Here is a 13,278-nt window from a genome sequence, read left to right as displayed (position 1 = left end):
ATTATTTAATCGTGTGAGGTTTTATTAACTATGTGATTATTTATCATGTAAATGTTCTATATAATAAAAAAATTATAATTATCCCCTACGTATATAAAATTTAAATGTAACAAATTTTCACAAGGTGCATGGCGGATCTTGAACAACATTAATAGGGGGGACAAAATCGTTTCAATATCATTTTATAGAAGCCACGACATAAAATATATACTTATATATATTCTTGTAGTAGAAATTTATACTAATAATATAAAATTTTGGGAGGGCCATAACCCACTCATGCTCCCCACCCCCAAAGATTCATCTCTGGTGCATGTCAAACACACCCTAAATAGATAAGAATAAGAATCTAAAGTTCATTTATAACTCACTTTATGTTTGTACAACAAAATTATAGATAAAAAATAAACGTTTAAACTGTAAAATAAAAAGAAATTACATGGGATTACATAAAATTCATACTTACCTTACGTTAGTACGCACTAATAGTTAGGTCAGAAAAATATTTATACACATAGTTGTTACAGCTACAAATTAAAAACTATTCCCTCCGTTTTAATTAAATAGTCTTGATTTTCTTTTATATCTGTTTCAAAGTAATAGTTAATTCTATAAATAGATTAATACGGGTCGGATCTTAGTGGGTAAAAAGCTAAACGGTTTCTACACCGATACGTAAATTCGAATATAGATAAGTAATTGATTAAAATAAATTTATATTCTTCTTTTATCTAAATAAGACAAAAATGTGTGTAAAAAATAAGACTTAAAATTGGAAGGCATACAAAAAATATATGTAGAGTCATTTTTTTTTAAACTTTGGTATTTTTTGTATTAAAGACAGAGGAAATAAAAAATAAAGTCTAATACGCAACAATGCACGGCGGGTCTTAAATACTCCATTGGACTTGTGGTCACTTGTCATCAACTTTTCCCATACGGCTCTTTCTCATTGGAGTATAACTTTTTTCCTAAAGAAGTAATTTAAAAAATCAGTATTAGTATGACTATAGAAACCCCATTATTCCTCTTCTACACATCTACAACCACAACTACATTCTTCATTTCTTTCTTCTTTCTCTAAGACACAAACAAATAAACAATATACAATTAGTCATGACAAAGGTACACCCAAATGCAATAGTCTCCAAAACTCGGCAACCAGCGCTAGTTCCTGAGGTTGTTGTAGACCGTAGTCCACTTGTCCTAACCGTTTGGAAGAAGTCGTTGCTCTTCAATTGTGAAGGGTTCACTGTCTACGATTCAAGTGGGAATCTTGTCTTCCGAATCGATAATTATACGTCTGGAAACAAAGGAGAGATTGTCCTCATGGACGCTTCTGGTCGCTCCCTATTTTTCATTCGTCGTAAGGTATCCTTTAAAAACCGCTTAACTGATTATTATTTACAAATAAATTGTCCACCGAGAGAAGATATATTATTGGTAGAGAATGAAGTTAGTGAGATTTCTTAAAACTGTGTATTTTTTGTCTGGAGACAATAAATTTGGAACGGAGAGAGTATAATAATACCATAGTAATTGTTCACTAGTAAAAGAATTATTACTCCGTATTAAATATCATCAAGCTATAAAATTTATTTTTTATTCATTACTTTTCAATAACTTATATAATAAATAAATTCAATAAAACTTAACTTGTATAAATATAAGAACTGACATTATTCCAATTCCAAACATATTTCAAATCCGGCCAACAAAACATCTAATAGACTACTTTATTACTGAAAGGATTAAATAAACGTAAATTTTATATTTATATATGTTATTGCAGTATATGCTATGTTAGGTTGGATTGGTACTGGCCTAACCTAACTAATCTAGATATTTTCATAAGTGTTTAATATTTTTGTTAATGTTAATTTATATTAATATTAATATTACTTGGTATAACAAGTAGATGATCATATTAAAACACTACTGTATTTATTAACCAATTTTGTGTTCATGTGTATGATCATAATGATTGTCTGATTACTTCCTAATGAGGTAATAAATGGCATGATTTGTTAACTTCTCAGAGGCTAAGTTTAATGGACAATTGGCTAGTATATGATGGAGAAACAGCAGTGAAGCCTTTATTCATGGTTACAAAACACGTGACCATCCTCAACACAAAATCCGTGGCTCACGTGACCGCTGCAGGTTCTAATACAAAGAAACCAATTTTCGATATTGAAGGATCGTATGCACAAAGGGCTTGTGCTGTTTACGACGATAAGCGAAGATGTGTGGCTGAGATTAAACGAAAGGAGACTGTGAAAGGTGTGAAGTTTGGTGGAGATGTGTTTAGTTTGTTTGTGCAGCCTGAGATTGATCCAAAGGTTGCAATGGCGCTCGTGGTTGTTCTTGATCAGATGTTTCTGTAAAGATTTTTTCACCCCGAAAATTTTAACTCGGTGGTGAAATTGAAACTTGATCTGGTTGTAGTCAATTGGATCGTCTAACTAACTCGTTGATGCTTCGTTACAAGTATTATTATGATCGTGCACGGATCAAGTTATCGGTTTCGAAGCATGTTGTTTTACTGTAAACTAGTTTTGTGCTTGGTTTTTTGATTTTATATAAAAGATCAAGCTCGAAGGGAGTATTTGTGTATCATTGTATCTCCTGAAAGTTGATATATAAGAAATATAATCAGTAAACTTTGATCCTGTTGAATTCATTTGTGTATGTTTTGGATGTGTTGTATCATAGGCATAACTTAGCAACACTAATATCATACTCAGTATTATTTTATTGTATTATTTATTGGGCGGAGCTAGGATCTCAAAATACCGATGGCTTAAATGTTGGAAAATTTGGTGTGTATTTTAACAACTTTCGACACTAATTAATATATGATAAATTGATATGTATTAATAAACATTTGTTGGGTTTTGTAGTCCTTAACACGAGAGCTTTACAATGAATTAAAGTGTATCCAAAACGAATTAAAGTTGAATGAGATATCGAATCTCAAAGTATCTTGTTTGATGCGAAATCTAGAAGGTTTGGCAATTGTCCCAAGAGTGGGAGAAAACCTAAGACTTTGATTTCCACTATACATAAAGGCCTATGGGTTTGAAGAAAAACACACCAAAAGTCATATAAGCATTCTTATATGATTAGCGTTTCCTCTCGACCGCAACAAGGTCTCCTCGTTCCGGTTAATTTTCAGGAAAGTGTTCAAGTCCGGGCAAGTGTTCAAGTCCGGCAGTGGGTTGCTTCGGACCGGTGTATCCTTGTAACAGACGACCTAATATCGGTTAGATCGTTTTTTAACCTTCTCTTTTTGATTATTTATTAGTAATCAGATTATTACTCTTATGATAACATGCTTGGTTATTTTAATTTCATATACATATTTACCTACAAACTTAAATAGATTCATACTCCACGAAACTGATATGCTTATAATCATGTTTGTGTTTTTTAATAATCTGAGATCAAATAAATATGTATGAATTTTAAGAGCATACACAATCCCATTCATGGGATACTAATGGCATATAAGAACATGTACAGTATATCTAAAGCGAAGAATCTTAATTATACACACGTTATTAAAAACCACGCACGACTTATAGTTTCATATTAAGAACAATTATATTAGTGTTATAAAATATCTAGATTGGATGTTAATTTTATTATTATTATATTTCTTGCATAGTAATATTTTATGCTATAAATAGACATGTATGGTAGCCATTTAAGGTGCACCATTTCTCTTGAATTATCAATATCAATATTTCTTCTCTCCTTCTTCTCTCTTTTTCTCTCTTTGTTCTTATAACCATTAAAGGTAGTTATAAGCCTACTGAATTATAACACGTTATCAGCACGAAAAGCTTAGTGTAATTAAAAGATATCTCAAACGATCACGAATCACTAATCAAGGTATGAAATTATTAATAATTTTCAGACTCGAATATATCAAATTTTGGACTACTAACATTTATATTTATGTTATTTAAGTTATATATGGTCGGTTATACCACCTGAATTATATTTCTGTAATCTAACTTTTACTAACTTCACTAACATTTATATTTATGTTATTTAAGTTATATATGGTCGGTTATACCACCTGAATTATATTTCTGTAATCTAACTTTTACTAACTTCACTAACATTTATATTTATGTTATTTAAGTTATATATGGTCGGTTATACCACCTGAATTATATTTTCTGTAATCTAACTCTTATTAACTTCACTAACATTTATATTTATGTTAATAAGACCTCATGATTGTACGCAACACGTCATTTGACAACACGGTACTTTATGTACGCAACACGTCATTTGACAACACGGTACCATGGGTCGAAATTAATTCCGATCAATACGAATACGACGGGGTCTTTATATGTTATCTAACATTTATGATTACTTATGCAATTAATCATTATTTATTTCATGCATACTAATGTTTATTCTTAAATTTATAAATCTTAAAAGTTAAAATAAGAAAAAGTAGTTTGTATTTTTATTAAAAGTAAATCTTAAAAGTTAAAATACAAAAAGTAGTTTGTATTTTTATTAAAAGTAAATTTTAAAAGTTAAAATACAAAAAGTAGTTTGTATTTTTATTAAAAGTAAATCTTAAAAGTTAAAATACAAAAAGTAGTTTATATTTTTATTAAAAGTAAATCTTAAAAGTTAAAATAAAAAAAGTAGTTTGTATTTTTATTAAAAAGTAAATCTTAAAAGTTAAAATAAAAAAAAAGTAGTTTATATTTTTATTAAAAGTAAATCTTAAAAGTTAAAATACAAAAAGTAGTTTGTATTTTTATTAAAAGTTAAAATAAGAAAAAAAGGGGATGGTAAAATGGAATAGTTTTTTGTCAAAAATGAAGTATTGAAAATGAAGTGGTCTCCTTCTATAACTAAAAAAAATATATACACTTTTATCAAATGAATTTTTTTGTGGCCGACAATTTCAAACACGAGTCCGTGTTTAGTTTATCAAGAATATCTCTTGCTTTGGTGAAAGGTCACGATCACGATATCAGGTGTTGTGAAAGAATTTAAAAATCGGTCAAGTAGCCTTTTAAAAACTAGAAAAAAAATTTAAACAAAAAGTTTTTTTTATATATTTATAATTTACGGGTAACGTAAAAAAAAGGAAGTTTTTTAAAAAAAAAAAAAAACAAAGAAAGTGTTTAAATGAGTTTTACAGAAAGGGGGAAAGCAAAGTAAAAAAAAAAAAAAACTTTTTTCCAAACAAAGGTAAATGAAAGTAGGACTTAATACAAGAAAAAAGTAAACATCTCCTAGACGTGATAAAATCTATCAATGATAAGTATTAGACTTGATGAGCTAAATGTGACAAAAATGTTTCAACATGTCTTATGTTAATTTTCTAAAATAAGTTATTATTATTCCGAGTTTAACACATATATATATGTTAATTAAAAACAACCTTTTCTGTTCTTATGTAGTGTTGGGTTGCAATTTTGGTTGTATGCCATAATTCCATCCAGTAGAGTGACAATAGAAAACTTTTGATGATAATCAATAAAAAATTTTTTTCCAAACTTGTCAAATGTTTTGTTAAAAACTTGACCGTTGAAAAAAGGAGGTTGAATAATAAAACTTAAAAAACAAATTATTTTTTTAAGAGTGTGCATCAAAATGGCCCGTTTAATAATGGGGAGTTAAAAAGATAGTCAAATTGTTTCAACGAACAAGGGTTGAATTGGATGTTTCTTAAAAAAAAAAAATTCCAAATTTCCAGTTATTTGATTTAAAAAAAAAAAAAAAATCCGCGGGTACGGGTGATGGATCCAATGGATCCGCATTCACGACCCGCGGGTGCTATCCCTAATTGTGACAAGTACAAATCAACTAAAAGTCTAAAAAATAAATGCTCTTATAGGGACCAAATGTTCACAATAATTGCCTAAGCTAGATATGAAACAAATAGTTCATAAAAAAAAAAAAAAGATCGTTGTGCGTTTTCGGGATGATAGCCGAAATACACTTACAAAAGTAGGTCAGCCGTCAATTCTTTATGGCCATATCAACGTAGATCAATAAAATCATTTATGGTTTTGATAAAAGATTAATTAAAAATTAATTGTTTTTTGGTCTTGGATTCTCGGTAACAAAAGCAAAGGTTGTTTTTGGTTGCCACAACAAACAAGACAGAGGTTGTTGACTTTTGTTGTTAAACATGGCACAAGTGAACAATAACAATAAATTATTTTTTTTGAAAAGAATAATGATGCGTTAATTTTATTGTATAAAATAAAATTAAAGAAAATGGTTTTCATTGATGACTATGAACAAACGCAAACAAAGTGTTTGTGGTATTTGGTGATTAAAAAAAAAAGTGCATCTAAAGCTTCTACTGAAAATAATATGCATCTAAAGCTTCTACTGAAAATTAATGTGCAAGGTACAACATATAACTATATGGTCAAATTCATTTGAGCCTTCGGAGTCACAAGTATATGATGTATATATATATTACTCAATTAACAAAATAGTAAATCTAAATTAATTCATATGAATAGTAAAACGAAATTAATTAATTTACTATTCACATAAAAAAGCGCATATGATAAAAAGCGAATCGCATATGATAAGCGCATATGATAAAAAGCGAATATGATGAAAAGCACAACGCATATGATGAAAATCGCATATGATTAAAAGCGCATATGGTGAAAAACACAGCGCATATGATTAAAAGCGTATATGGTGAAAAGGATATATGATAAAAAAAAAACACATATGGTGATTTATAAAAAAAAAAAAAACACATATGGTGATTAATGGAAAGCACATATGGTGATTAATGAAAAGTATATTGTGAAAAAGAATCACAAATGTTTCTTGAAAGAATTCAAGGTAAGATATATGAACCAATTCATCCATCATGTGAAGCATTTTGATAATAGACGCATCTAGCAGATGGTCTCATATTTGTATGTTATCAAGCCGTAATATGGCATTTGCAAAGTTTCTTGCACAAATTATTAAATTGAGAACACATTATTCTGATTACACCATTAAAAGGATGAGACTTGATAATGCTGGTGAGTTAACATCTAAAACATTTAATGATCATTATATATCTACAGGGATTGTTGTTGAACATCCAGTTGCTCATGTGCATACACAAAATTAGTTTAGCTGAATCAATAGCAGCTAATAACTAGACAATTGATAATGAGTACAAATCTCTCAATATGTATATGTGGACATGTAAATTTACATGTTGCGACATTAATTCGCATTATACCATGTGGAAGTCATAAATATTTTCACTTAATACTTGATTTTGGCCAAGAGCCAAATATTTTTCACCTTAGAACATTGGTTGTGCAGTGTATGTTCCAATTGTATCACCACAACACAATAAAATGGTTCTTCAAAGAAAGATGGTAATATATTTTGGATATAAAACATCTTCAATCATAAGATATATTGAACCCATGATGGGTGATGTTTTTACAGCACGTTTTGCTGATTGTCATTTTAATAAAACATTGTTCCCTAGATTAGGGGGAGAAAAAAAATAAAAAATAAAATGATGCTTCATGATGTGAACATCAATTAAGATATATTGAACTCGCACAAAAGAATGTGAAACGAAAGTTCAAAAATAATGCATATGCAAGAACTTGCAAATTAATTACTTTATGCATTTACAGATATAAAAAAAGTGACTAAATCATATATACCAGCGATAAATGCTCCAGCTCGAACTGAAATTCCAAAAGCTGGCAATAATGTCACTGTTGAGTCTTTGCCACGCATCAAACGTGGAAGATCAATTGGTTCCGAAGATAAAAATCCTCGAAAAAGAAAATCAGCTGATAATGAGGTAAAAGAAAGTGTTCAAGAAGAACCACAAATCAATATTCTTTCTGCAGAGGATATTGATAAATGTAAATACTAAAATTGCGATAAACTATGCAATATTATGGAACCGAAATGAAATTAAAATCTCTATGAGATATTTTCATATAATGTTACAATGACATCATGAATAAAGATGATGATCTGGAACTAAAATCTGTCATTGAATATACAAAATGGACATGATTGAGCTCAATGGAAAGGAGCAATACGAGCTGAATTAGAATCGCTCGATAAAAGAAAAGTTTTCGGATCAATCGTTATCACTTTTAAAGATGTGAAACGTATGGGATACAAATGAATTTTTATCCGAAAAGAAATGTGCAAATGAAGTTACAAGGCAAAACTAGACTTGTAACTCAATATTTTCCACAAAGACCAGAAATGAATTAGGAGAAAAACTTATCCTCCTGTAATGGATACAATTACTTATTAGACACTTAATCAACCTGGTAGTTATTTAAATGCATCTCATGAATGTTGTTACTACTTATCTGTATGGATCACTTAATAGTGATATATATGAATATACCTAAAGGGTTAAGGTATCATAAGCATCTAATGTAAAACCCAAGGGAATATATTCCATTAAATCACAAAGATTTCAAAATGGGTTTATACAAATGGGACGTATGTGGTATTACCGATTAAATGACTACTTGATAAAAAAAAGGGTATAAATATAAACTTATTTTGCACGTATGTTTTATAAAAACAATGTTCGGATATGAGATCGTAGTTGTTTATGTCAATGTTCTTAACATCATATGAACAAATAAAGAGATCTATGAAATCATTCAACTTCTAAAGAATTATTTTGAAATGAAAGATCTTGAAAAAATCAAGTATTACCTTGGATTGCAAATTGAGCATATGCCTAATGGTTTACTTGTACATCAAACAACTTATACCGAAAAGATTTTAAAACATTTTTTTTAAAGACAAACTCATTGTTGTTAGATCACTCAATATTGACACTGATCTATTTCATCCCTGCGAAGAGCATGAAAATTTTAACAGATCGGAAGTTCTATATTTTAGTGCAATTGAGGTTCTTATGTATCTTATAGATTATACAAGATCTGACATTTCTTTTGCAGTTAATTTGTTGACAAGGTTCAGCTCAGCCCCTACCAAAAGACATTGGAATGGGATCAAACAAATAGTTTGATACCTTCGGGGAACTACTGATTTATAATTATTTTATTCTAACAACTCGAAACAAGATTTGTTTGGTTATACAGATGCAGATTATTTATCCGATCTACATAAAGCTAAATCTCAAACTGGATATGTATTCCTAAATGGAGGCACCGCAATATCATGACGTTCTCAAAACAAACACTTGTTGCAACATCATCAAATCATGCCGAAGTGATTGCATTACATGAAGCTACTCGGGAATGATTTTAGTTAAGATCAATGATACAAATCATTATTGATTCTTGTGGACTAGAACGCTATAAAAGCGTAACAACTATATATGAAGATAATACAGCTTACATAATACAAATAAAAGAAGAGTATCAAAAATGACAGAACAAAACATAAATGCTGACGAGGCGCTAAAGCTATAAACGGTCTTAACGGTCATAAGTTTGATGGAAAAGAATGGTATATTGGTAAGGCTCAGAAAAAGACTGAAAGGGAATAGGAACTGAAACAACGGTTTGAACAAACCATGAAGGAGACTGTAGACAAATCACGAGGGCCAAACTTGTACATAAAAGATTTAGATGATACAGTTTCAGATGAAAACCTCAGATTTTTCTCATATACTCAAGATATCGTAAAAGACAACCAGATTAAAATGAGATACGTTCAATCAACAACTCTGCTGATCTTTATACCAAAGCACTGCTAACTGCTATTTTCAGAACACACGTTCATAATATTGGCATGAGGCATGTTCAGAAGATGTAACAACTCAGGCGTTGCCTACTTGAGGGGGAGTCAACTTTATGCTGCACTCTTTTTCCCTTAGCTAAAGTTTTATCCCAATGAGTTTTCTTTAGCAAGGTTTTTAACGAGGCAGTACTAGTTATTCTCTAATAAAATTGTCATCCAAGGGGGAGTGTTATAAAATATCTAGATTGGATGTTAATTTTATTATTATTATATTTCTTGCATAGTAATATTTTATGCTATAAATAGACATGTATGGTATCCATTTAAGGTGCACCATTTCTCTTGAAATATCAATATCAATATTTCTTCTCTCCTTCTTCTCTCTTTTTCTCTCTTTGTTCTTATAACCATTAAAGGTAGTTATAAGCCTACTGAATTATAACAATTAGTTATTTTTTTTTTTTTTTTTTTTTTGGGTAAAGGGTAAAATTTACCCGATGAAATATATTAAACTCAAATCAAAGGATTACACAGTTAAGCTCAAAAAACACTAAGGGTAGAGCCCAAAGTCAGAAAACCAGACCAAATGGTCACAACCAAACCACATGAGCACACAGGCTCACACTAAAACAACTAGACGCCTACCCTTACGGGACCTTCCATGCATCCTTCATTAACTTCACTTGCCTTGAATTCTTCCATTTAAGAGCCATAATTTTCAGGCGAACCATAGAAAAGATAGCAGCGACGACCTTACTATACGATCTAGCATCCTTTTTGAATAACCTTTTATTTCGCTCTTGTCAAATCATATACACAGCCGCACCAAACAAAAGCTTTGAAACGATACTATAAACAGTTCTCCTTGCTGCGCAGCTGCTGATCGAATCAACAAAGTCAGTCCAATCATTTGAAATCCAGTTTTGTACTAAAGATATTACGTTTGTTTATAACTAGAAAAATACTGCCTGCGCGATGCGGCGGGCCTTTCGGGTTTCATATTCATATTTTACGTAACAATATGTATGTATGGAATTAAAAACGCGTTGTTAGGGGTATGTTTGGAAGAATGTGGTTATTACCTATTATACCTAATGACCTATGCATTTTCCATGTCAGGAAAATCTCGGGGAAAAGGGGAACAGGAACATGATATGATGTAGTAAGTGTGGGTTGTTTGTGTTACGCGTATGTATATGTATGGAATGAAATGTCCGGTTCATATTGATTATAAACGTTCCATATTAATTGATTTCGTCACGAGGTTTTGACCTCTATATGAGACGTTTTTCAAAGACTGCATTTATTTTTAAAACAACCATAACCTTTATTTTATCGATAAAGGTTTAAAAAATATTACGTAGATTATCAAATAATGATAATCTAAAATATACCGTTTACACACGACCATTACATAATGGTTTACAATAAGAATATATTACATCAAAAATAAGTTTCTTGAATGCAGTTTTTACATAATATCATACAAGCATGGACTCCAAATCTTGTCCTTATTTTAGTATGCAACAGCGGAAGCTCTTAATAATCACCTGAGAATAAACATGCTTTAAACGTTAACAAAAATGTTGGTGAGTTATAGGTTTAACCTATATATTTATCAATCGAAATAATAAACCACAAGATTTCATATTTCAATATACATCTCATACATAGAGATAAAAAAATCATTCATATGGTGAACACCTGGTAACCGACATTAACAAGATGCATATAAGAATATCCCCTATCATTCCGGGATATCCTTCGGAGATGATAAAAACGAATTCGAAGTACTAAAGCATCCGGTACTTTGGATGTGGTTCGTTAGGCCCAATAGATCTATCTTTAGGATTCGCGTCAATTAGTAGATCGGTTTACTAATTCTTAGGTTACCAAGCAAAAGGGGCATATTCGGCTTCGATCATTCACCCATATAATGTAGTTTCAATTACTTGTGTCTATTTCGTAAAACATTTATAAAACTGCATTTATTCTCATCCCAAAATATTAGATTTTTAAAAGTGAGACAATAACTCACTTTCACAGATTTTTACTTCGTCGGGAAGTAAGACTTGGCCACTGGTCGATTCACGAACCTATAACAATTTTGTACATATATATCAAAGTATGTTCAAAATATATTTACAACACTTTTAATACATTTTGATGTTTTAAGTTTATTAAGTCAGCTGTCCTCGTTAGTAACCTACAACTAGTTGTCCATAGTTAGATGTACAGAAATAAATCCATATATATTATCTTGATTCAATCTACGACCCAGTGTATACACGTCTCAGGCTAGATCACAACTCAAAGTATATATATTTTTGGAATCAACCTCAACCCTGTATAGCTAACTCCAACATTACTGCATATAGAGTGTCTATGGTTGTTCCAAATAATATATATAGATGAGTCGATATGATATGTCAAAACATTTGCATACGTGTCTATGGTATCCCAAGATTACATAATATATTAGAATACATGTATAATATAATATAAGTTAGCTAGGATATGATTTGTATAGAATTGTTACAATATTTCTCGTAGCTACAACAATCAAAAAAATATCCAATCTTTTTTTACCCATAACTTCTTCGTTGTAAATTCGTTTTGAGTGAATCAAATTGCTATGGTTTCATATTGAACTCTATTTTATGAATCTAAACAGAAAAAGTATAGGTTTATAGTCGGAAATATAAGTTACAAGTCATTTTTGTAAGAAGTAGTCATTTCAGTCGAAAGAACGACCTCTTGATGACCATTTTGAAAAACATACTTCCACTTTGAGTTTAATCATGATTTTTGGATATAGTTTCATGTTCATAAGAAAAATCATTTTTCCAGAAGAACAACTTCTAAATCAAAGTTTATCATAGTTTTTAATTAACTAACCCAAAACAGCATGCGGTGTTACTAAGACAGCGTATGTCCGGTTTTACGATATTTTTCGTGTTTCCAGGTTTTAAATCATTAAGTTAGCATATCATATAGATATATAACATGTATTTAGTTGATTTTAAAAGTCAAGTTAGAAGGATTAACTTTTGTTTGCGAACAAGTTTAGAATTAACTAAACTATGTTTTAGTGATTTCAAGTTTAAACCTTCGAATAAGGTAGTTTTATATATATGAATCGAATGATGTTAAGAACATCATTACTATCTCAGGTTTTGTGGATAAACCTACTGGAAAGGAGAAAAATAGATCTAGCTTCAAAGGATCCTTGGATGGCTTGAAAGTTCTTGAAGCAGAATCATGACACGAAAACAAGTTCAAGTAAGATTTTCACTCGAAATAAGATTGTTATAGTTATAGAAATTGAATCAAAGTTTGAATATGAGTATTACCTTGTATTAGAAAGATATCTTACTGTAAATAAGAAAGATTTCTTGAGGTTGGATGATCACTTTACAAGATTGGATGTAAGCTAGCAAACTTGGAAGTATTCTTGATTTTATGAAACTAGAACTTATAGAATTTATGAAGAACACTTAGATCTTGAAGATAGAACTTGATAGAGATCAATTAGATGAAGAAAATTGAAGAATGAAA

At 30.2% G+C, this 13,278-nt stretch overlaps 1 protein-coding gene across 1 annotated transcript; it reads left to right on the top strand.

The window, feature by feature from the left end:
* The first annotated feature begins 1,055 nt into the window (after positions 1 to 1,055).
* LOC139843641 (protein LURP-one-related 8-like) lies at positions 1,056 to 2,683 on the top strand. The gene is made up of 2 exons (XM_071833751.1): positions 1,056 to 1,371; positions 2,040 to 2,683. Exons 1-2 carry the CDS (start codon positions 1,117 to 1,119, stop codon positions 2,385 to 2,387), a joined length of 603 nt encoding a protein of 200 aa, XP_071689852.1. The 5' UTR covers positions 1,056 to 1,116; the 3' UTR covers positions 2,388 to 2,683.
* The last annotated feature ends 10,595 nt before the right edge of the window (positions 2,684 to 13,278 follow it).

The sequence above is a fragment of the Rutidosis leptorrhynchoides genome, chromosome 4 (assembly GCF_046630445.1).
Source record: "Rutidosis leptorrhynchoides isolate AG116_Rl617_1_P2 chromosome 4, CSIRO_AGI_Rlap_v1, whole genome shotgun sequence".
In the NCBI taxonomy this organism is placed as follows: domain Eukaryota; kingdom Viridiplantae; phylum Streptophyta; class Magnoliopsida; order Asterales; family Asteraceae; genus Rutidosis; species Rutidosis leptorrhynchoides.
The sequence above is the reverse complement of the archived record's forward strand: the minus strand, read 5'-3'. Positions and strand labels throughout refer to the sequence as shown.